Source organism: Emiliania huxleyi (genome assembly GCF_000372725.1).
Source record: "Emiliania huxleyi CCMP1516 unplaced genomic scaffold EMIHUscaffold_342, whole genome shotgun sequence".
Lineage (NCBI taxonomy): Eukaryota > Haptophyta > Isochrysidales > Noelaerhabdaceae > Emiliania > Emiliania huxleyi.
Window position 1 is genome coordinate 92,119 of NW_005199430.1, and position 20,384 is coordinate 112,502.

At 64.6% G+C, this 20,384-nt stretch overlaps 6 protein-coding genes across 6 annotated transcripts; 4 read left to right on the forward strand and 2 right to left on the reverse strand.

Annotated features, from left to right (window-relative positions):
- The first annotated feature begins 1,560 nt into the window (after positions 1-1,560).
- Positions 1,561-2,747, forward strand: EMIHUDRAFT_444622 (hypothetical protein). The gene is made up of 2 exons (XM_005773205.1): positions 1,561-1,598; positions 1,892-2,747. The coding sequence occupies exons 1-2, from the start codon at positions 1,570-1,572 to the stop codon at positions 2,433-2,435; spliced, it is 573 nt and encodes a 190-aa protein (XP_005773262.1). The 5' UTR covers positions 1,561-1,569; the 3' UTR covers positions 2,436-2,747.
- Positions 2,748-3,793: 1,046 nt separating this feature from the next.
- EMIHUDRAFT_117453 (hypothetical protein) lies at positions 3,794-5,227 on the forward strand (the record flags this gene model as incomplete). The annotated part of the gene is made up of 3 exons (XM_005773206.1): positions 3,794-4,463; positions 4,527-4,967; positions 5,034-5,227. The coding sequence occupies 3 exons, from the start codon at positions 3,794-3,796 to the stop codon at positions 5,225-5,227; spliced, it is 1,305 nt and encodes a 434-aa protein (XP_005773263.1).
- A 4,838-nt stretch (positions 5,228-10,065) lies between these two features.
- Positions 10,066-10,869, reverse strand: EMIHUDRAFT_241782 (hypothetical protein; the record flags this gene model as incomplete). Its single annotated transcript, XM_005773207.1, has 1 exon — positions 10,066-10,869. The coding sequence occupies one exon, from the start codon at positions 10,867-10,869 to the stop codon at positions 10,066-10,068; it is 804 nt and encodes a 267-aa protein (XP_005773264.1).
- A 1,697-nt stretch (positions 10,870-12,566) lies between these two features.
- EMIHUDRAFT_369009 (hypothetical protein) lies at positions 12,567-13,377 on the reverse strand. The gene has a single exon (XM_005773208.1). The coding sequence runs from the start codon at positions 13,360-13,362 to the stop codon at positions 12,637-12,639; it is 726 nt and encodes a 241-aa protein (XP_005773265.1). The 5' UTR covers positions 13,363-13,377; the 3' UTR covers positions 12,567-12,636.
- Positions 13,378-14,149: 772 nt separating this feature from the next.
- EMIHUDRAFT_43297 (hypothetical protein) lies at positions 14,150-15,161 on the forward strand (the record flags this gene model as incomplete). Its single annotated transcript, XM_005773209.1, has 3 exons — positions 14,150-14,473; positions 14,555-14,812; positions 14,865-15,161. Coding segments are annotated over 3 exons (879 nt in total), but the record flags the coding sequence as incomplete, so codon positions are not given.
- Positions 15,162-15,792: 631 nt separating this feature from the next.
- EMIHUDRAFT_117458 (hypothetical protein) lies at positions 15,793-18,693 on the forward strand (the record flags this gene model as incomplete). The annotated part of the gene is made up of 3 exons (XM_005773210.1): positions 15,793-16,411; positions 17,177-17,582; positions 17,694-18,693. The coding sequence occupies 3 exons, from the start codon at positions 15,793-15,795 to the stop codon at positions 18,691-18,693; spliced, it is 2,025 nt and encodes a 674-aa protein (XP_005773267.1).
- Between the last annotated feature and the right edge of the window lie 1,691 nt (positions 18,694-20,384).

The window sequence follows — 20,384 nt, forward strand, 5'->3', positions numbered from 1 at the left end:
CCAGATGTAGCGACAGTGAGCGCGAGTGTAGACCGCAAATAGCCTATTAGCTGACGCGTGTAACTGGTCGGCGACTCTCTCTGGCAAAAACGTGTTATTACGAGCTGCGGAGGGGTCCACCTCGCCTTCTCTGTCGCCCTCCTGGCCCAGGCTCATCAGTAGCAAGCCTTAGCCGTCCCAGACTGCACTTACCTTGGGTCTGCAAGCTCACACCGGCTCGTGATGGCACGCAGAGGGCTCGAGATTGTCTCCGGTGGACCCCATCCGAGGCGATTGCGAGGGCATTCCGGAGGTCATTATCGGCGCCACCGACCGTGAAATGTCCCGACCCGCAGCCCTCATGCACCAGGCGCATCGATGCAGTCATAATATGTAGGCCTTGTCTCCCGAAGTTTTGAGCAATAGCCGCAAACAACGCTTTTTGGCAGTTGCATCGCGACACGGTCACACGCGGACGCTCCAGCCTCTCAGCGCACCACCTCGCCTTCTCTGTCGCCCTCCTGGCCCAGGCCCGTCAGTAGCACGCCTGAGCCATCCCAGACCGCACTTACCTTGGGTCTGCAAGCTCACACCGGCTCGTGATGCCACGGAGAGGGCTCGAGATTGTCTCCGGTGGACCCCATCCGAGGCGATTGCGAGGGCTTTACGGAGGCCATCACCGGCGCCACCGACCGTGAAATGTCCCGACCCGCAGCCCTCATGCACCAGGCGCATCGATGCAGTCATAATATGTAGGCCTTGTCTCCCGAAGTTTCGAGCAACAGCCGCAAAAGGTGCTTTTCGGCAGTTCATCGCGACACGTCCAGGTGCCGACAAAGTGGCTTCCCAGCTCACCACCTCGCCTTCTCTGTCGCTCACCTGGCCCAGTCCCATCAGTATCAAGTCTGAGCTGTCCCAAACCGTCCTTACCTTGGGTGATGCAGCCCACTTTGGCTCATACCACGGCTCTTACGGCCTCATACACGCCCGTTTCACCCACAGACACCGCCGGCACGCACTCCCACTTCACACATGCTCAAGCACAACCCCACCAAAGCACAGCCCTGCTCAGAGTAGTCGTGAACCACCCTTTGGCAGCCGTGGAAGCCCCACAGCCGCTGCTTCTCTCGGCTCCTCTCAATGCGTGTCGTGCACCACCCCACGACAGCCCACCGAAAGAGCACTGGTGCTCTCCGCATGCGCCACCGATGTGATTGTGCAACGTCAGCCACCTCGCCGGAGGTAGTTGCGACTGGGGACACCGGAAGCTCGACGCTCGAGCACGTGTGGCAAAGTTTTGCGACATCCTGCGACTCGACCCCCGAGGGCTGCCGGCCGCCGACAGCAATACCGAGACCGGATTGCGCAGCGAGTTCGGTCCGAATGTGCCCAGGGCCAGCCCGTGGACCGGTACGGACGGCAGGTACCCATGGGACCGCTGCGGCGGGCCTGGGAGGCGCCACGAGTCCCAATGACGCACGGTCGGCGCAAATCCCCAAGCTGGAAATAGGCCTTTAATGTCTTGGAGCCCGGCGATCGCTCTATCCAGTCACGGCACAAGGAACAGCCAAGGACCAAGAGGGACCTGAAATGTGGCTCGACGATTCGCGGCCGTCTGGGTGCGCTCACCTCTCGTGTGCTCTTCAGCGGGCCATGCTTAGAGCGTGGTTGATCACGGAGATGGGCGGGGTACGGCTTTAGCGCCAGCCGGGAGAGCGAGATGAGTGTAGGTTGAACGGCGAGCATCATGTCTGCCCTCTCTCTCTATGACGCGCGAGTGCATGCATGAGGTGGCGGGAAGTATGGACCGGTATAGCATCTGCGGTATTGAGCCATAAGCGGGCGACGAGGCGCAGTGCGTGCGGTGTGCGGTGTGCGGTGTGGCTTATTCGCCCGCCTCCTCGCCCCGCAGGACCTGCTCCGCCCACGTCGACGTCGCTCACGAGCAGGCTGGCTGCATCAAATGGCAGCTGCCTGCCGACGCGTGGACCAAGCTCGCCCGGCTATCGTACCAGAGTTGCGGCTCGCTCTTCCTGCTCGCGGAGGACGCTCCTGAGCGCCGGACGACGGGATGCACGCTGGAGGAATCGCGCTCGCGGCGCGACTCGGGCTGCTGCGGCCCGCTCAAGCCGCCGGCGACAACGACGCCGTGGTCGTGCATGGCGCAGGTGGCCAAGGCATGGCGCGCCGTGCGACGTTCCGCGTCGGTGGCGGCCCACCGGACTCGCCCCAAGGGCGGTTGCCGCAGTGTAACCTTCTCCGAATGGGAGGCGAGCATCGGGGACGAGGACGACTTCTCCCTTCTGGACGGAGGAGAGAACCCCGAGGGGGAGCAGGAGGGGCAGGGCAGCCCAAGCCCGTCTCCGCAGACGAACACCATCGTCGTCCCGCTCAGCCAGGTGTCGTCCGCGTGCTCGCAAGCGCAGACGGCCGAGAGCGCGGGCGAGCCCTGCTGACCGTGGGCGCTCCCGGCAGAGCCCCGTGGCGGCGGCGGGCGGGAACTTAGGTCATTTATTGGAGGGAGGAACTTCGATGTGGGTCCATGTAACGTGAAGAAGATCAGCGCTGCATGTTGGAGGCATGTGATGTGTGTGGAGACGTGTGGAGAGAGAAGGCAATGCGGCCAAAAGCTAGGATATCAGCCTCGAGAACCTCGAGATACGTGTACGTGTCACATGCACGCAACGCACGTGTCGTGCCCGGTGCTTCGGAGAGCGGCTTTTGTTCTTCTTTGCTTTGTTTTTGTATCTTTGGTTCTTTGCCCTCTCCTTTTCACATACACACTAATCGCGTTGTGTAGAAAGAAAGTACATGGGGATCACCCAAGCTAAAAAAGAAAAGAAACAAAACATAAAGCCCAAAGGAGGGATGGGAGGACGGCACGCCGCCACCACACAGGGATTTCACGATCCCAAGCTAGGGCTGGGGGGGAGGACCTTGGAGCACTTGGAGTGCAGTCATTAACCTCACATCCAGGGTCGGGGAGCTAAGGAGCGCACCCAGCGGGCCAGATGATTGGCATCGGGTTGCGGGCTAGAGAGCCCTAGCCCTGTGGGGGGTGCGCGTTCGCAGGGAAAGGGCCGTAAAGTAAACACGGGTCTCCGAGGGTTAGTTCCGTGTACCGGGTTTCCCCTTAACTGCAGAACGCCCCCTCTACTCGGAGCTAACACGGACCCACACCACCGTACTCCACGCACGTACACGGATACACCTCATGTGTGTTCGCCCGGCCTCACTCCCAGAGTCCCGTCCTCCGCCCACCGGGGCGAGCCATCGGCTCGGTCCCGGCACGTGTGGCAGCCCCCGCGCGCCCGTCTCGCCTTCCTCACTCCGGCTCCCGCCCTCAGTCTCGCCAGCGTGCACACACCCCGGAGCGGAGGGTGCATGCACATCTCACAGGTCCGCGCCACATTCTGGTAGCACTGTCCACTGACAGGCACGTACAAGGGTCCACATTTACACGGTGGACCCCTAGACTGTGCACACTGCTCCCACACGTTCAGTAACCACTTCCTACTTGTGTGGGCCCGGTTTCCCGGGAGCTAGCCCATGTCTCAAGCGGCGCGCATGCATCCAGATCAGCGAGGTCAATCGCGATCTGCGTGCGCCCGCCCACCGGCATCTGGTCGTTACAGGTTTTGCGCAGTTGCGCGTCGAAGTGGCTCCACGCACTGGTGGAGCGCCTCCAGCGTGCTGCCCTATCCACTCTAGTGGATCAGCCGCGCAGCTTCCCTCGGCATAGCCAGCGTGGAATGGCCGCTTTATTTCCGCGCCGGGGTAAGCCGACTCTAACCGGCCTCGCGCCGTGGACAAAATGCCTGCTGGCGCGGCCAAGATGTGGCTGCAAGACATGTGGCGCCGGCGCGGGCTGCTCGACGAGGGTGGTGACATCGACGCCGCCGTCCAGCGCCAGTGCCAGCAGTCGTGGTTCTTGCGGCGCAATGCCAGCACGCCCAACGGACCGAGGACGTCCTCGCCAGAGACCTCATGGTTTCTGCGGAGAAACCAGGTCGCGCTCCCGCCCGCGCCGAGGGCTGGGCGGAACGTCACGCCGGCGGCGCTTCGGCAGCGCACGAGCGGCTACTTCCTCAACTCGAGGGGCCACGTCGTCGTTGAGGGCCGCGCCTCGCCCTCGAAGACGCGAGGCCTTCGCACCGCACCCGTGGAGAAGAGCACACTATCGGGTCCTGCCACGCCGCTGCGCCGTTCGGCCTCGTGGCTGAGCGGGCGGGTGCCAGAGGGGCGGCCCGCCGCGCCGTCTCCTGTTCCCTGCGGGCTGCCTCCCGCGCACAGCGACGGCGGCGTGACGGCGCTGCTGCCGGCGTGGCGGGAGGAGGAGGCGGGCGCGGCCTTCTTGACCGTGTACGATCTCTGCCCGTGCTGGAACAGCTGCTGCGGCCACCCGATGGGGGTCGGCGTCTACCACTCGGGCCTCGAGATTGACGGCCTCGAGTACACCTACGACCGGCAGCCAGGCAGACGGTGTATGGCGAGGGCGAGGGCGGCTGCACCGTGACGGCTCCTCACCCTCGTTCTGGCGCAGTTAGGCGGCGGGCACCTCGGCGATCCGTCGTACGCCGGCTGCGACGCGAGCTGCGGCGTCGACGAGAGCGGCGGCGGCGGCGTTGCGGAGGTGACTGTGCCGTTTGCCTCGAGAAAGGTGACGCGGGCAGCCAGCACCGCTTGGCGGTCACGCGAGCTGGAGTGGGATTGCGGCGTGGCGTGGCACCCGCCGTACCACACCGACCGGTCGATGGCAGCTTCGCTGCCGCTTCGCGCCCGGTTGCCCCTCGGCGTGAGCAAGCGGGAGCTGCACGACTCGCACCAGGCCTTGCGCGCGCTCGCGACCCTCGAGTGGACGATGGACGACTACGAGATCACGGAGCACAACTGTCACCACTGGGTCGCGGCCGCGTGCGCCGAGCTCGGGCTGGAGCCGCCGCCTCGCTGGCTCAACCGCGCCGCCAACATCCTCGGCTTCTTTGCCGGTCCGCGGCGCGCCGGCAAAGCCGCTCCCTCTGCGCGGTCGGGCTCAGGACGAACTTCGACTGTAGGTGCGAACGAGTCGGGGCAGCACGCGCCGCCCAACAACCACCGCTCGCCGCGAGTCGACGCCACCGACGATCGGCCCGCGTCGTGGCCGTCAGCGACGGCAAATTGCGGCGGGCGGCGACACAGCGGCGGCGGCGAGTCTCAGCCGTTGCTTGGCCGCGCTGCATCGGTCTCGGAGCACGAGTGGGAAGTATAGCGAGCTAGGCGCCGCAGTTTTTGGCTAATCTCGCACGTACGTCACTCAAACATGCGCCGATAATCGCGCTCAAGAGTGAAAAAAAAGAGTCCTGTGCTACTCTGTGCACAACACCAACAGCGAAAACAGGCCTTACCGCGCAACAGGCGCCGCGGGGGGCATCGGCAACCCCACAAACAAAGTACCAAATCGGGCGAGAGGGGTATGTTTGACCATTTGAGCGCGCAGGCCGCGCAACGCGCGCACATGGCCACGCAACGCGCGCAGTACGCTCTCGATCCGCCTCCCAACCGAACCCGGCATCGCACAACACACACATCATAAATCGTACTGTATCATGCATGCATGCACTGTAGTGTCGAGCTTACTCAAGGGCACCATCCGTCGAGCCACTCAAGGCTTCTTGATGCACCAAACGGCGCTCGTGACGCCATCGCCGACTGTTCGTACCCCTCGGCCGTGCAGACAATGTCCTCGATAGACGTCAGGGTCACTTTGGGGCTTCCGCATTTCATCTGCGTCGTCGGTTTGTACTGCCACATATTCCCACCGTGGCAGCAGGGCTCCCCCTGCACGGGGAGGTGGGGGGGACTGGTCCCGGACGCCTGTCCAGGATGCCGGAGCCGGTGGGTCTGTGCGAGCGCTCACCCGGTGCAAGCACGTCACTGTAGCGGTTTCGTGCGGCGGTGGGTCGAGCACGAAGCAGAAGCCGCCCGACGAGGCGGGCTCTTGCAGGTCCAGCTGAATCGTGATCCTGTGACGGAGAAGGATATTAGCGCGCGAGGGGCGGCGTGTCTTTTAGTGATTGCGCGCCGCTTCAGTTCGCCCCGTTCTCGTTTGTCGCCAGCAGGATAGCGGTCGCGGTGCCATGAAGCAATCACGTCAATCGCACCGTCGAGCTTGCCATCCAAATACTCGCCCAGCTTGCCGTCGAAGGACGTGTCGAACAGCTGGCGGTTTCCCCTAGCCCGCGATGATAGGACGAGCAGGGTTCCAGCGGCGAGGAGAACAATTACCGCTCTTGGGCGCAAAGAGCGCAACGGCGTCGCCTCTGGCGGCGCTATCATACTCGGCGGTCGTGTCGCTGCTTTACATCTTTTACGGAAGGCGGCAAAGCGGAAAACAGGATGCGGGCACGCCGCCGTTTCTGGTTTCTTAACTCCCAAGCAATGTAGGTCTCAGAGCCGGCCCCGGATAGTCGGAAGAGGTGAGCTGCGGTCCCGGATCCGATGCCGCCAGCCAGTCAGTCTGCCACCGACTCAAGACGCACACGCCTCCATCCACACCGCTCACTCAGAATACCGCAGACTTGCAAAATGCCAAGTGCGCGCGCCGCGCAGGCGAAGAGAAATTTTGACGAGCTGGGAGCTCCCGTGGTCACACTCGTGTCTGGCCTTTTCTCGGACGGAGCCGCGCCTGCGGCGCGCCGTGGTTTGTTAGATTTTTGCAGAAATCGCTCGGCGTGGTTTCTTAATGCGACGCTTTCTTAATGCCCGCAACCCACTGTAAGTTCGCAAAGGAGGTCTCAGGACCAGTGAGGTAGTGCATCTGACTATCCCGGACCCCGCTGAAACGAGTTCCTGTGTTCCTCTTGGTGTAGCTCATCGGTCACACCGCCACCACCGCCGACGTCTCCCAGTGAGATGATGGAGAGGGGGGACGACACTGCTTCGGTAGCGTGCACCTCGATCCTCTACGACTACGTGTTATGACATACATACATGAGCTCGTGTTGAGCGATTTCCGCAAAAATCTAAGAAACCACGGCGCGCCGCAGCAGGCGCGGCCCCGAGAAAAGGCCGGACACGAATGTGAATGGGAGCCCCAGCTCAAAATTTCTCTTCGCCTGCGGCGCGCGCACTTGTCACTTTCCAAGTCTGCGGTGTTCTGAGTGGAGTGGATGGAGGCGTGTGTGCGTCTTCGTCATCCAGAGAGCCGACTCGGCGGCAGACTCTGGCATCGCCCTCGCGGACCGCAGCTTACCTCTTACCTAAAACTCCTTCGGGCCGGCTCTGGCTTGAGAGAGAATTTGAGAGAGAGATTTTTATTAACCAACAAGAAATCACGACTCTCACAGTGATTTGGGCTCGGCAGCTTGTTAGCCCTCAGCCGAAGCTGGGGCCGGTCCCGTAGCCGAGAGAGCCCGCGCCGATGAGTTCGACGCGGTCGGGGGGGCCTGCCGAGAGGCCAGCGAGGTGGCGATCGCTGTACTTCATGGCGCCCTCAAAGTGGGGCTGGCTGACAAGCCAGAGGTCGATACTCTGGACGACCCATAGGATTTTAGAAAACCAACAAGAAATGGCTTGAGTGCCGGCCGGAGCTAAGAAACCACGGCGAGGGGTGGATGAGGGCTGTAGAAAGGCTTAGAAACGGCGGCGTGCCGCGGAATCCTGTTTTCTTAATGCCCGCAACCCACTGTAGTGTGGGTCACACACACACACACACACACTCACTGTGGGTCTTGACATTGGCGTTCGGAGCTCGAAAAGAAAAGTACTCCCCCGATTGCTGGCACGCAGTCGTATCGCGAGCATATCGCGTGCAAAAGCTCGAAGCTGCTCGGCTCGAAGCTGCTCGGCTCGAAGCTGCTCGGCTCGAAGCTCTGGCTCGAATCTCGGCGTCGAAACATGATGCTCGCTCTACAGCAGCGCCTCCTCCCAAACGTCGACGACGAGGTGCTTGCTGGCGTCGCCGCAGCGGAAGCTGCAGCGGCAGGTGCAGTCCGTGAGGCAGCAGCGGCAGCAGTGGCAGCAGACGCACCGGACAAAATGCCGGCGGCGGCTGCCGTCACGCTGTGCACATGCCCTCCTGACTGGGCGATGTGCGGCCGTGTGTGCGCTGCCAACCTCCGCGGGGCCTCTGAATGCGTTGGCGATTTTGTGGCAAATGCCTTGATCTACGTCGTGTCGAAGCTTTGGTCGGACACGATCGCCATCTACTGCTTCAGTCTGATGGCGCCGTGGTTCTGCGGGCTGGGGTACGACGACATCGAGTGCACGCCTCCGGCCTCCTCCTCGTCATGGGCCCTCTACACGCTCGTGTTGCTGCCGCTGACAGGGCTGTGCAAGCACCTGGCCGAGCTCAGGATGGAGCGGGCCGAGCAGGTCGGCGGCAGGAAGGGTGCGCGATCCGGTCTCTGGCTCCCGCTCGTGCCGAGCATAATGAACTACGTGGTGGGATGGGCGGCGGGCAACACCGCCCTCTTCAAGCTCGCGGAGGTGCGGGCCGCGTCGGGCTGCGAGGTGGAGGAGGCGGGCGGGTGCACCGCACTCAACCTCGGCTTCTCGGGCGGATGCACGGTCGCGGCCGCGCTCTTCATCACGCTGCTCAAGCCGTTCGTCGCCGAGGTCGAGTGGGGGAGCGGGCCGCTGATCGACTGGGTGGAGGACTGGGTGGAGGACGTGCTGGCGATGCTGTCTCGAGGGCTCACCGTGGTCGTCATGATGCTGTGGTACCACGCGGCCAACGACTATCTTTTCCTCGGCGTGGCGGCCGGCTCGTACGGGCACATCTCCTTCATCTCGGCCGGCTTCCTCACCTTCGCCGGCGCGCTCCTCTCGGTGCGGCTCGAGGAGCTCGAGAAGCAGATCGACGCCCACCTCGGGCCGGCCGGCGCGGTGGCGATCGAGCTCTCCAACCTGGTGCAGAGCGTGCTCGCCTACGTGACCGGCTGCGCGTGCAGCGACTGGGTCACCTTTGCCTTCCCCAGCCTCAGCGCCCCGCCCGCTTCTGCGGGCGTGATCGTCGCGAACGTGGCGCTGTGCGCGGCGCTGGTGCTGCTGTGCGTCGCCTGGCTGGTTGCGACGGGCGAGTCGGGCCAGCTCGACACGAGCATGCAGACGGACCGCGAGGCGATGGAGCGCTTCTTCCTCACCAACTCGATGGCCTTCTTCGTCGGCTGGAACCTGTTTGTGGTGAGCCAGAACCTGATCATCCCCGTCGGCGTCGCCGCGAACGACCTGCTGAGCGACACCGGCCTGAGCGAGCGCCGCGCCGACCTGGGCGAACGGGTCGTCGTGCTTGCGTGCGTGCCGCTCTTTAGCGTCACTGCCTTCGGGGGCGCGTTCGCCCTCATCGACGTGTACAAACGGCGAGCCGGCATCTCCAAGAGCACCGTCGTGCTGGATGCTCCGACGGACGACACGTTCAAGGCCCCGGGAATGCCAGGGGTGTGACGCCGCGTTGCGACCAGCGACGACGGCATTGACAAAGTAGCATGTCCCCGACTCGGCACGATCATAGCCCCTCATGAGATCACAGACCATGGAGAGCATGCGCCCCATCGTTGTGCATGCCAAGGTCAAGCCCCTTTGTTGAAGGATGAAGGGATGAAGGCTTCGTACATGCTACATCGTTAGAGTCTCTGATAGAACGCTGACTAAGTCCGCAGGGCTGGTCAGGAGCGATTTCATTCATGAATGTAGGCGAGAGTCAGAGTGCCATGCACGACGAATTTTTTGTTGGGACTATCTCTAAGGCGAAGTGCATGTTAACTCATTTACGCCTAACGCCTATCGCGATGTGCAATATTTCGAATAATATTTGTTTAACTCTTTCGACGAGCGGACAAGCGGAGCTGGACACGCGTTCGGCGAGAGGGCCCCCCGCTGCGGCCTGCGCTCGCCGTACGCCCCCACGCCCCAGACGGCGGGCCCGGGGAGCCCGGTCGATGCCCAGTGCGCAGTGGGGCAGTGGCCAGTGGCAGTGCCAGAGCTCCAGAGCTCGTAAAATCTCACGTACACTCGCACGTTAGTGTAAGCACATATATTGGTGGGGCTGGTGCGCTAGTCGTGCTCCCGTCCCCATCTCATCTCTCGCCTTTATTTTGTATTGAACGATCACGCGTCCCACCCCTCGCGACCGTCGTTCGCCGCTGCCCCCCGGGCCCCTGCTCCGTCCTCGCCCTCCCAGACGACGACCGCCTCCTCGCGCGGGTGCCGAAGCCACCACCAGTTCTCGCGCGGGTGCGACACCACCCGGAGCCCACGCTCGTGCGCGAAGTCGGCCACAGCGAGCTGCACGTCGGCCCAGCACCAGTCGTCACCGCAGAGCAGTGCGTCGGGGAAGAGGCGCGCGCTCGCCCGCAAGTCTGCGAGCACCGCGGCATAGGTGTGGTCGGCGTCGACATAGATAAGATCGACGGGAGCTCCTAGCCGCGCGATCGCCGCCAGCCCGTCGCCAGTGGGCATGCGCAGCGGGAATACGCGCGTGCGGTGCGGCCACAGGTTGTGTAGGAAGGCCGCGTGCAGCTCGCCGGCCTGGAGGATGGCCATCGCCTGCGCGTCGCAGGTGTACTGCTCACGCTGTGACGGTGTCGCCAAGAGGTGCGGCGCGTCCCACAGGTCCACGGCGAAAACAGCGAGGCGTGGAGCCGCCTCGCAGAGAAGCGTTGTGCATAGTCCGCACCACGAGCCCAGCTCCACCACGCAGCGAGGCTGCCGCTCCTCGAGGAGGCGCCGCAGCATCCGCTCGTTGCCTCGGTGGACCCAGCCGTGGATGAGGTCGAGCGGCGGCGGCGGCGGTGGAGCCTCCGGCCACAGCTGCAGCCGCGCCACCTCGAGACGCCAGGATCGGCAGCGGTGGCCTCCTCTGGTCTTGGAGGAACCGGCGGCATACGCGTCTGAGCTATCGAGATGCGACATGCGTTGCTCTGGACTACCACTGTCGACTGCCACTGTACCACAGCACACGACTGACTGCCACTGCGACCAGACAGCGCAAGGCGCCAGAGCCAGAACCGATCAACCGGACCCTCCTCCCACCTGCTACCCTGGTACCGCGAAGTGCCGAACTTAAGGTAAGGTAGCTTGAGTTAGGTTAGGTGCTTTGCACTGAGTTAGGCACGGGGTAGCAGCAGTTAGGCACGGGGTAGCAGCATGGCGGTCGCCATTGATTTCTTTTTTGGTCCGAACGGGCTGATGGTGCAGCGCGCCGGCGCCGACTCGGACGACGAGGGTGCGGCGAGTGAGGAGGAGGAGGAGGAGGAGGGGGAGGAGGAGGAGGAGGAGGAGGAGTAGGAATCTAGTAGCGTAGGCACTCGTACTCGAGTGTAGGTGCTCGTAGCGTAGGACGTAGGAGGGAGATGCCTCAGTGAGCGATTCTAAGATCAGGCCTGCCACTGGGCGGAAATCGGCCGTCCCTCCGTGCTTCCAGCCTGCCCGCTTCAGTTTCCTCAATTGGCTGAATTTTGCTTAGTAGAAAAAGAATAGCGCCGATGGCGGGCCGCCGGAGCGGGCATTTCGAAGTGGTCAGCGGGCATTTCGAAGTGGTGCGGCGGCAGGCTGCCACCGCTGCCCGGGCGCCCCGAGCGGCGGCGGAGGGCCGCCCAGGCCACCACCAGTGCCCCTCCCACCGGCGGCGCGGCGGCAGCGGCGCCGACCGCCCCTCCATCAGCGGTGGCGCGACGGCTGTCGTCGGGGCGCCGGCAAGAGCCACTTCGGGCTGAAGGAGCCGTAGCCGGCCCACGTCCCGTCCTTGAGCGACTCGTAGAATGCATCGAACCCGGTCGGCGCGAGGGAGCGCTGGTCGGCCTCGGACCCCTCGTCCCCCTCGTTGCGCAGCGCGCCGAGCTTGTCCAGGTACTCGCGCCGGATGAAGCAGCAGCCGCACGGCTTGGTGGCGTAGCCGTCGCCCTCGAGCACGGGCCGCCGCTCGTGCGTCTCCGGGTCCTGGTGGTAGGTCTGCCCCTGCGCGCAGTCCAGGAAGCGAGCCTTGCGGTTCACCACCACGTTGCCCGGCTCCTTCTTGGCGAGCTGGCTGAGCGCGAGGCCAATCGACCGCTGCTGGTAGGGGGCGCCTGGTGCGCGAGTCTTGTTGAGCACGGCCACGACGGAGGGGATGTTGATGCACACCCACGGCTCGGAGAAGCCATGGTTGGCGCGCTGCCACTCGTTCTGGAGACAGTTGTGCACATGGATCGTGACGTCAGACGACTTGCAGAGGTCATGGTTGCCTGAGCATTCAAGTGTGCTTCGAGATTTATTCGAGATTTGAAACTTAGATTTCACTTTCCAGCGGGGAGGTGGCAGACCTGATCTTAGAATCGCTCCAGTGGGGCCCGCGGGGCCCGTGTGCCGGTCCGGCGGGACCGAGAGGTGGGTAGCAGGAGTTAGGCACATTAGAACAGGAGTTTGGCAAGAGGAAAAGAGCTCCCTAACTCAAGCTACCTTACCTTAAGTTCGGCACTTCGCGGTAGTACCGAAGCGCGTTTTACTTTTCACTCCGGACAAAAAACGAGGGAGGAGTCGGTGCGGGGCGTGCCGCAAACTTAGCGGCGAGGCGCGGGACATGCACATGTGCATGCACATGTGCATACGGCACTCCAGCTGCTCCAATTCCTCCCAGCTATGCTGTAACTCCTACTAAACACTCCTTTCTTCATTCTCACTGCACTCCGCGAGCCCGCTATACTAGGGCGGCGCAAGGGCACGCATGGCAAGGGCGAAGCACAGCGGTGCGACCACGTTGTCGATCTCTGGCACCGGCAGGCTCTCTGCGGCTGCGGCGGCGACGCTCGCTGCGAGGAGCGGGAGGGCGAGGTCCGCGGCAGCGCTGCTGGACCAGCCCCAGTGGTGGAAGAGGCTCACCGCGCCCATCGAGCCGGCGAAGGCCGAGGCGGTGAAGGCGGCGGAGCCCGCCCACGACTTTTGCGGCGACCACGGAAGCTTGTGGCGGCGGCCGAATCGGCGGCCAATCACATCCGCCATCCCGTCGCCGGCGCAGAGGGCCATGAGCGCGCCGCCCGCGGTGGCGCTGCGGAAGCCGAGGACCGTCGCGGCGCAAAAGACGGCGCCGTACAGGAGTGGCCCGCGCAGCAGCTCACGCCGGTCTCCTGTACGGCTCATCAGCTTCACGTCAGCGTCCTGCTGGATGAGGCCGGCGCCAACCAGCGCGAACTTGGCGGTCATGCACGCGGGCACGGCGGCCGCCCACACAGCGCTCGAGGGCTGCTTACCAAACCATGGCCAGGTCAGGATGAAAACGGGCCCGGCCGCCATGTGCAGCAGTTTCCGCGTGAAGGTGGTGGGGTAGACGCCAGCCTTTGCGAGAACCTTGAGGCCCTCGACTAGCACCGCCATCGTCGCCGATGCGGCGAGGAACGCAACGCCGTCAGAGCGCAGCTCCAGCGCCATCATCGTCGGGCTGTCGGCACAAACGTGGAGTCGCTACGACTTGCGGTCGAAAGAATTCTTTTAGGGTCTACCAGCATCTCTCACAGCACTGGCACGACAAGATGAGCTCGATAAACTCGAGGGGCCAAAATATGCCGCGAGGAGGGCAGAGTTGCGCCGAAAGGCGGGAGAAGCCGCGAGAACAAGGGAGCGGCAAGCGGCGGCGGCGTCGCAGGACGAGGCAGACGAGAGCGACGCGACAGAGGAGGAAGCGACAGGAGGGAGAACGACGAGAGTGGGACGACCGCGAGGTGGCATGAAGGTTGCAGCGAGAATCGGCGAGAGACTGCGAAGGGAGATAGAAAGAGGCAGACGACCAAGGGTTAGGGTGGGCGACGGCTAGCACCACACTCCTCACCTCTCCTTAAAATCCCTGTGTGGTGGCGGCGTGCCGTCCTCCCATCCCTCCCTCGGGTTGTCTGTTTTCTTTCTTTCTTTCTGGCACGACAAGGGCGCGGACTGGCGCGGACTGGAAAAAGCCGGCCGGCGGTGGCGCTGGCGGCTGGGGCAACAAAATTTCCCGTTTTTACCTAACACTTGATTGAGCGACTCTTCCGTCCGCTATCCCCCGCAAACGCCAGATCCCATGGCCGACGTGCGGAACGAGGACGAGAAGCTTCGCGCCAGCCTGTGGGACTCCAACATTGCGTTCGGCAAGGACTGCCCGGACTTTAGCTCTCCCGATCTGCGCGCCGTCAAAAGTGGACTGCTGGATCGCGACTCTGCGCTCGCGGCGGCACGCCACATGCCCGAGTTTGTGGCGGGGTTGCCAAAGGCGGAGCTGCACCTGCACATCGAGGGCTCGCTCACGCCAGCGCGAGCGTACGCCATAGCGAAGCGCAACGGGCTTGATCTCGACGCCTTTGATCCAGAGAAGGGCGCTGCCGCACGCCGCGAGTTCACCTCACTCGTGCCGTTCCTCATCGAGTACGGAAAGTGCTCCGGCGTCATGCGGAAGGAGGCGGATTTCTACGACATGATGTACGATTATCTCGAGCGGGCCGCCGAGAATGGCGTCGTGCATGCAGAGATCTTTTTTGATCCGCAGACGCACTGCTACACAGACGTGTCGGGCGTCACCGCCGAGGGCTTCAACCCCGAAGGGAAGGCGGGGGGCAAATTCAATCCGAACGGAGTCGGCGAAAAGATCCTTGAGTTCAAGACGGTGATCACCGGCCTGACAAAGGCGCTTGAGGAGGGCCGCAAGACGCTGGGCGTCGACGGGAAGCTCATCCTCTGCTTCCTTCGCGACCGCTCAGTCGAGGAGGCGCTGCAGGTACTCGAGGACGCGAGGCCGTACATGGAAGTCAAGAGTCCCGTGTACACGCCCGATCTCCTTGGGGTGGGCATGGACAACGCGGAGCTCGGTTTCCGGCCTGGTCGCTTCAAGCCCGCGTACGACAAGGCGCGTCACGTAACGCCGCCTCGTCCCACCTTCGCGCCGCGCACCTCGCCTCACTTGTCAGGCGCGCGAGGCGGGGCTGCACTGCGTTGCGCACGCGGGCGAGGAGGGGGATGCGTCGTACATCACCGAAGCGCTCGACGACCTGAAGATCGAGCGCGTCGACCACGGCGTGCGGTGCCTCGAGGACCCGGCCGTCGTGGAGCGGCTCGTCAAGGCGCAGACGCCCTTGACTGTCTGCCCCTGCTCAAACCACCGGCTCCAAGTGTACCCGCGCTTCTTCTGCGGCGAGAACGCCGTGCGCCAGCTGCTCAGCCGGGGCGTCAAGGTGACGGTCAACTCAGACGACCCAGCCTACTTCTTCATGGGCAACGTCAGCGCTGCCGGCCGCGCCTGCGATGCGAGCGCATATGATGGGTTTCTTGCCTCCAACTATGTGCGGACCGTGCGCGACTGCGGCCTGTCGCCTGACGAGTGCGTCCAGCTCGCCCTCAACTCGTTCGACGCTTCCTTCATCAGCGAGGACGATAAGAAGGCGCACAAGGCCAAGGTTGCGGAATACTGCAAGGGCTGGCGACCGGCTTGCCCTCCGGCGGCATGAGCCATGACGGCGCGTGCGTGGCCGTCGGAGGGCAACGCGAGCGCACACGCTAGGGACGTAGAGGGGCCATGGATCAGAAGACTGGGTGTTGGTGGGGATTCGTACGGGGAAGAAAAGCACTCGGGGTTTTGGATGCCCGCGTGGACCGGGCAGAGAGGGCTCGCGCCGGGGAGAGCCGTTCGCGAGAGACCGAGCTACCGAGTCTGGGGTTGGCGGAAGAGTGACTCGGTGCCAGCTCGGTGCAGTTTCGCACGCGCCTGCGTGGATCGCGTTACATCAGAAGCCAAACGCGTGAACGGCGTCTCTAAAAAAAACAAGACCGCCGATAAGGACCTCTGTGTACCTACCGGCAGTCAGATTCCACTGCAAAATACACCCACACAGTACATGTATGGATACCGGCGACGATGGCGCCGCCGTGTTCGGCTGCATACCGACGCCGATCTCGCCGACTCGCGTGCGTTCGCTCGGTCTGGCGCGTGCCTGCGGCGCCCGTGGAGTCGATGCAAACTCCCTTCGCGCGGTGTGCACCGTGAGCCGCTCGGTTGAGCTGAACGACAGCCGCGCGCTGCAGACTTGGGCTTGGCGTCGGCGCTACATTATCCTGTGTGGTGGGACTCTCTTCATCTTTCGCGACCACGACGCTGTCGAGCCCGCCGAGGCGGTCGAGATGGTCTGTGTAAGCACGGGAGTCGCCGCCCGAGTGTCGCTCGAACCCTCCGACGACGGCATCTGCCTGCGGATCGATACTCCCGGCGAAGCCCGCACGCTCCTCCTTCGCGGCCCCGGGGCGGAGGAGGGCCAGCGGTGGATGGAGGCGCTGGTCAGAGGTGGCGCCTGGCCATGTGAGCAGTACTCGCCGTCTGGAGGCGCCACCGGCGCAGACGTCGTCTCGGACGCCATGCGCGCCCACAGCATCACCGTCGACTTCCTCACGCTCTCCCCGCTCTTCTCGGCCGGCGGGCTAGGCGAGTCGGACGACGCGGTGATCCTCCTCGCCCCCGCGCAGGGTGCCATGGCGAATGGCGACACGGCGGGGCAGGCGGAGCCGGCAAGCGCGACAAGGCGCCCGCTCCGCCCCGACCTCTGAGATATTCTGAGCCGCCAGTCCGAGAGCATCCCTCTCTCAGCGCCCGTTCCTTGGTCTGTGCGGTAGGCGAACGACTCTCCTCGCCCGCTCCGCCGGCGCGCTCAAGCCAGGAGTGCGCTACATGACCGAGGCAGGCGCGGATTCACGCTCGCGGGTTCACCCGGCCCCCGCCCGCCCGTCCTAGCCCTCCCCTTCCCACCGTGCGCCGCGGCTGCCGCTCGCGAGGCTGCCCGAGCCGCTCGGCCTCCCCGCACCCTCCCCGGACCGTGCGAGTCGGCTGCGTCATCCACCGCGCCCTGTCCACACCTGCCGAAGCCCTGCAGGCAATTCCCTCCTCGTCTGCGCCGTGACGGGGGAGGCGGTGCTCGCCGGACAAATCTCGCTCGGGGCGGTGGGATCGTCCAGGCGCAGCGACGGCGCACAGAAGAGAGAGTCGGCAGCCGAGGCGGAGGCGGCGATGAAGGCGGCGATGAAGGCGGCCATGAAGGTTGCCGTCAAGCGAGCGAGGGCCACAGCGAACAAAGCCGCGTCTGCAGGCGCTAGCCGTGCCCCTGCCCGTGTCGCGCCCCTCCCGGACCCTCTTCCCTTCCCCCCCCCCACCCCCCCTCTCCCCTGCCCCGGCCCTCCTAAGTATACCCTACCCAACTCCCCGCCCCTCCCCCCTGCCCGCCCGCCTCGAGCGCAGGCATCGAGGTGCCGTCGAGCAGCGGCCTCCTCGGCCTACAGCTCGAGGTGGAGCTGCGCCAGCGGCAGCCGCCGGTCGCAAGCACTGCAGTGCCCCCCACCCGCCCGTCGGGAGGCATGGCCGGCTTCGCCCCTCTGGCCGCTCTTCTCGCCGCGTTGGGGGCCGTGCTCGCCGCGCTCTCATGCTCCGCCGATGGCGCCGCGACGGCGGCGCCGGGCCGCCTGCCGGACAGCGCCTCGGTCGATGTCGCGAGCGTCGAGCTCCTCCTCGACGGGCTGCACGGCGACGTGGACGCCATCGCTGCATTCGTTGCCAGCTCCGGCCTGACCTCCTCGCTCTCGCTCTCGCTTTTGGCTCTCGGGGCTGTCCTCGCTCTCGTTGCCGGTTTGAGCAGCCGGCAACTTTGGTGCGCGGAGTCCCCTTCGACTGCCCCCCACCCGCTCGTGGCAGACCGACTTGCACCCCCCCCCCCCCCCGGCTCTCCCCAGCCAACCCGCCACCGCTTCGCACGTCGCAGGGCACACTGCACGGCGGAGAAGCCCCTGCTCCCTCCAGAGGCATCCATCCCGCCCGCCGAGAAGGAGGCGCGTGTGGAACAGCACGAGCCGCGAGTCCGCGCCCCGCCCCTCACGCCCGCGCGGGAGCCAGCCCCCAGCTTGCCTGATGCGGACGCGGGAGCTGTGGCGGCGCAAGAGCCCGCAGAGGCCAGGGCAGAGGCTCTCCCCGAGGGCGCCACGTCCGCGGAGTCAGACCTCGTCCCTGCTGCTGCTGCTGCGAGTGCGGCGCCGGCGCCGGCGCCAGCGCCGGTGGTTGCGCCGCCCGCCACTCTCCTCGCGACAGGGGCCCAGGCGTTGAGGGGTGCCCTGGCACCGTCGGGCAAACTGCGAGACGTCGCGGCGCTGCTGAGCGCAATCGAGGCGTCGCTCGTCCCGCTGCTCAGTAGCTTCGGGCCGTCGATGGCTTTCGCCGCCCAAAACGACGCGCGCAACGTTCGGAAAGTGCGCGCGGCAGCCTCCGCAGCAGCGGCGGCCCCGGACACCGCTTCGCTGCAAGACGGAGTCGATCGCTTGCTCTCGCACGAGGTCGCCTCTGGCTGCCACAAGCCGGCCGAGAAGAGCGCGGTGCTGGCTGACCCCTCTGCCGCCATCGGGCTCACTTGGCTCTCGCGCTCCCTCCGCTTCATCTGCATGTGGATGGAAGGTGTTTGCGCCGGCGGCGCGCCCGTCGACGCCGCGGCAGCGACAAAGCGGTACAGGGAGGCGATGAGCGCCGCCTACGAGGCCTCTCTTGCGCCCTACCACGGCTGGCTCAACCGGAACATCTTCAACGGTTGCGCCAAGCACGCGCCGGGTTACGCATCGTTCATCGCCACGCTTGCGCCGACTGCCGAGGAGGCTACGCGCGAGGCGCTCGTTTTAATGGACATGGCTGATTTCGCTACCGCAGCCGCCCCGGTTGCCGATGCCGTGGAAGCGGCCTTCGCCCGCGCCAAGTTAGTGGACTCTCGCCGTGCCTAGACCCCGCCGGGCACCCGGGTGCCTAGGAGACCTCTCGAAAGGGAGAGAGCGCACGGCGGCGGCGCGACCAGAGACCACACTGCGAGCGAGCGGAGAGAGGGGGGGGGGGGGGGGAGATGGTGTGGCTGTCGGCATCGCATGCGTCGTCCCCTCTCCAAAAGTTGCAAGTTCCCCCCCCTCCTAAAGACTGAGGCTGCCGGACTGCCGTAATATGAGCATTGTGCATGCTAAATAAATAAAAACGGACACCTCTCTACTCGTACTGTGAGATGGGAAAAAAGGAACAGGTCCCCGCCCTTGCGATCTTTGTGCAGGGTTCTTTGTGGGTGTGGTCGGCGACTAGCCGGGGTCGTCCTCCCGATGCGCGATGGGGGACTAGCACTAGCTAGCCGTCTTCCACATGGTCCCTCGGGTCTGCAATGCTGATCATACTGTAGATCTAAATAATAAAAACGGACACCTCTACTAGGAGATGGAATAGGAGCAGGTTCAGCGTGAGCTCTGGGTCTAGACACAGAGCTGCCGCGTGCGGCGTGGCCCTAGGCCGGTGCCGGTGGTGCTGGTGGCTGGTGTGCGGTGGGCCGGTGGCGAAACTGCAAACTCTCTTTTTAAATACAGCCTGCAGCGTGCAGGGAGGCAGAGCTGCAGTGTGCAGAGAGGGCACTTGGGACTTGGCATGTGTGTGTGCGCGCCGCGGCGCGCGAATATGAATGCTTGCACCGAGTTGACGTTGGCGCCGTGCTCGAGCAGGAGAGCCGCCGGCGGCGCGAAGTGCAGTCGGTCCCAGCCGGCGCCGGTCCATCGCATGCCGCTGGCGCCGGGCCGTGCGATCAGTCGAGTGAAGGGTTGGCTAGCCTTGCCGCCGTTCAAGATGAAGCCCGCCATGTCGGCATCGGCTGCTGCACGTTGAAGGAACTGGGCGGCCGAGCCGACGACGGGCACGATCCGCTTGCTCTCCTTGTGCTGCAGCCACGGTAGCTCGCGCAGCATCCGCCAGCCGCCCTTGCAAAGGTAGCCAACGACGCCTCGCGAACCCTCGCCGACCAGCTCGAGCATGTTGTTGTAGGTCGGTTTGGTGTTCTTGCCGAACATCTGCGACAGCGCGGACCTGCCCGCGACCACGTGGACGACGCCCGCCGAGTCCACGAGCGTCCATGATGGCTCCAGCGCCATGATCGACGCGGATCTTCGAGGTGTTCAAGCGGCGCCGTTAGATCTTCGAGGTGTTCACAGCACGCTCTCTCTCTCTCTCTCTCTCTCTCTGTCTTGCGGTGGAATTACTTTCCTCATCAGCGAACCTCCGCCCAGCAAAAACTCAGGACCCGCTGACGGTGACAATCGTTGGCTCTAGTAACGGGGTGTCTAGCTAGATCTAGTACTCGAGTGGCTCAAACGTCAAAGCTGCTCAAACATCTCGCGCGGATCGCGCGCGTGGGGGGTGGGGCTGGGGGGCCGGGGGCGCGGGGCGGCGCCGGGGCGCCGGGGCCGTGGAACGTGTGTACAGCTCTCGTCCTCGTGCCGCATGCCCCCGGTCCTGCGGTCCATCCCCTAGCGGCAGAATGGACTTTAGTTCTGCAGCGGCGGGGCCAATGTGCATTTCCCATGGACAAGGCTCTTGCTGGCCCCATTTAGGCCCCAGAAGTTAAGGGGGCCATTCGCCCCGCCCCCCTTGCCGGGGGAGCCTCCGGGGG

Coding starts and splice junctions, on each gene's coding strand:
- EMIHUDRAFT_444622 (XM_005773205.1), top strand. CDS start 1,570: ATGTGGCTCGACGATTCGCGGCCGTCTGG. Junction 1,599..1,891: donor GACGATTCGCGGCCGTCTGG/GTGCGCTCACCT, acceptor CTCGCCCCGCAG/GACCTGCTCCGCCCACGTCG.
- EMIHUDRAFT_369009 (XM_005773208.1), bottom strand. CDS start 13,362: ATGATGGCGCTGGAGCTGCGCTCTGACGGCGTTGCGTTCCTCGCCGCA.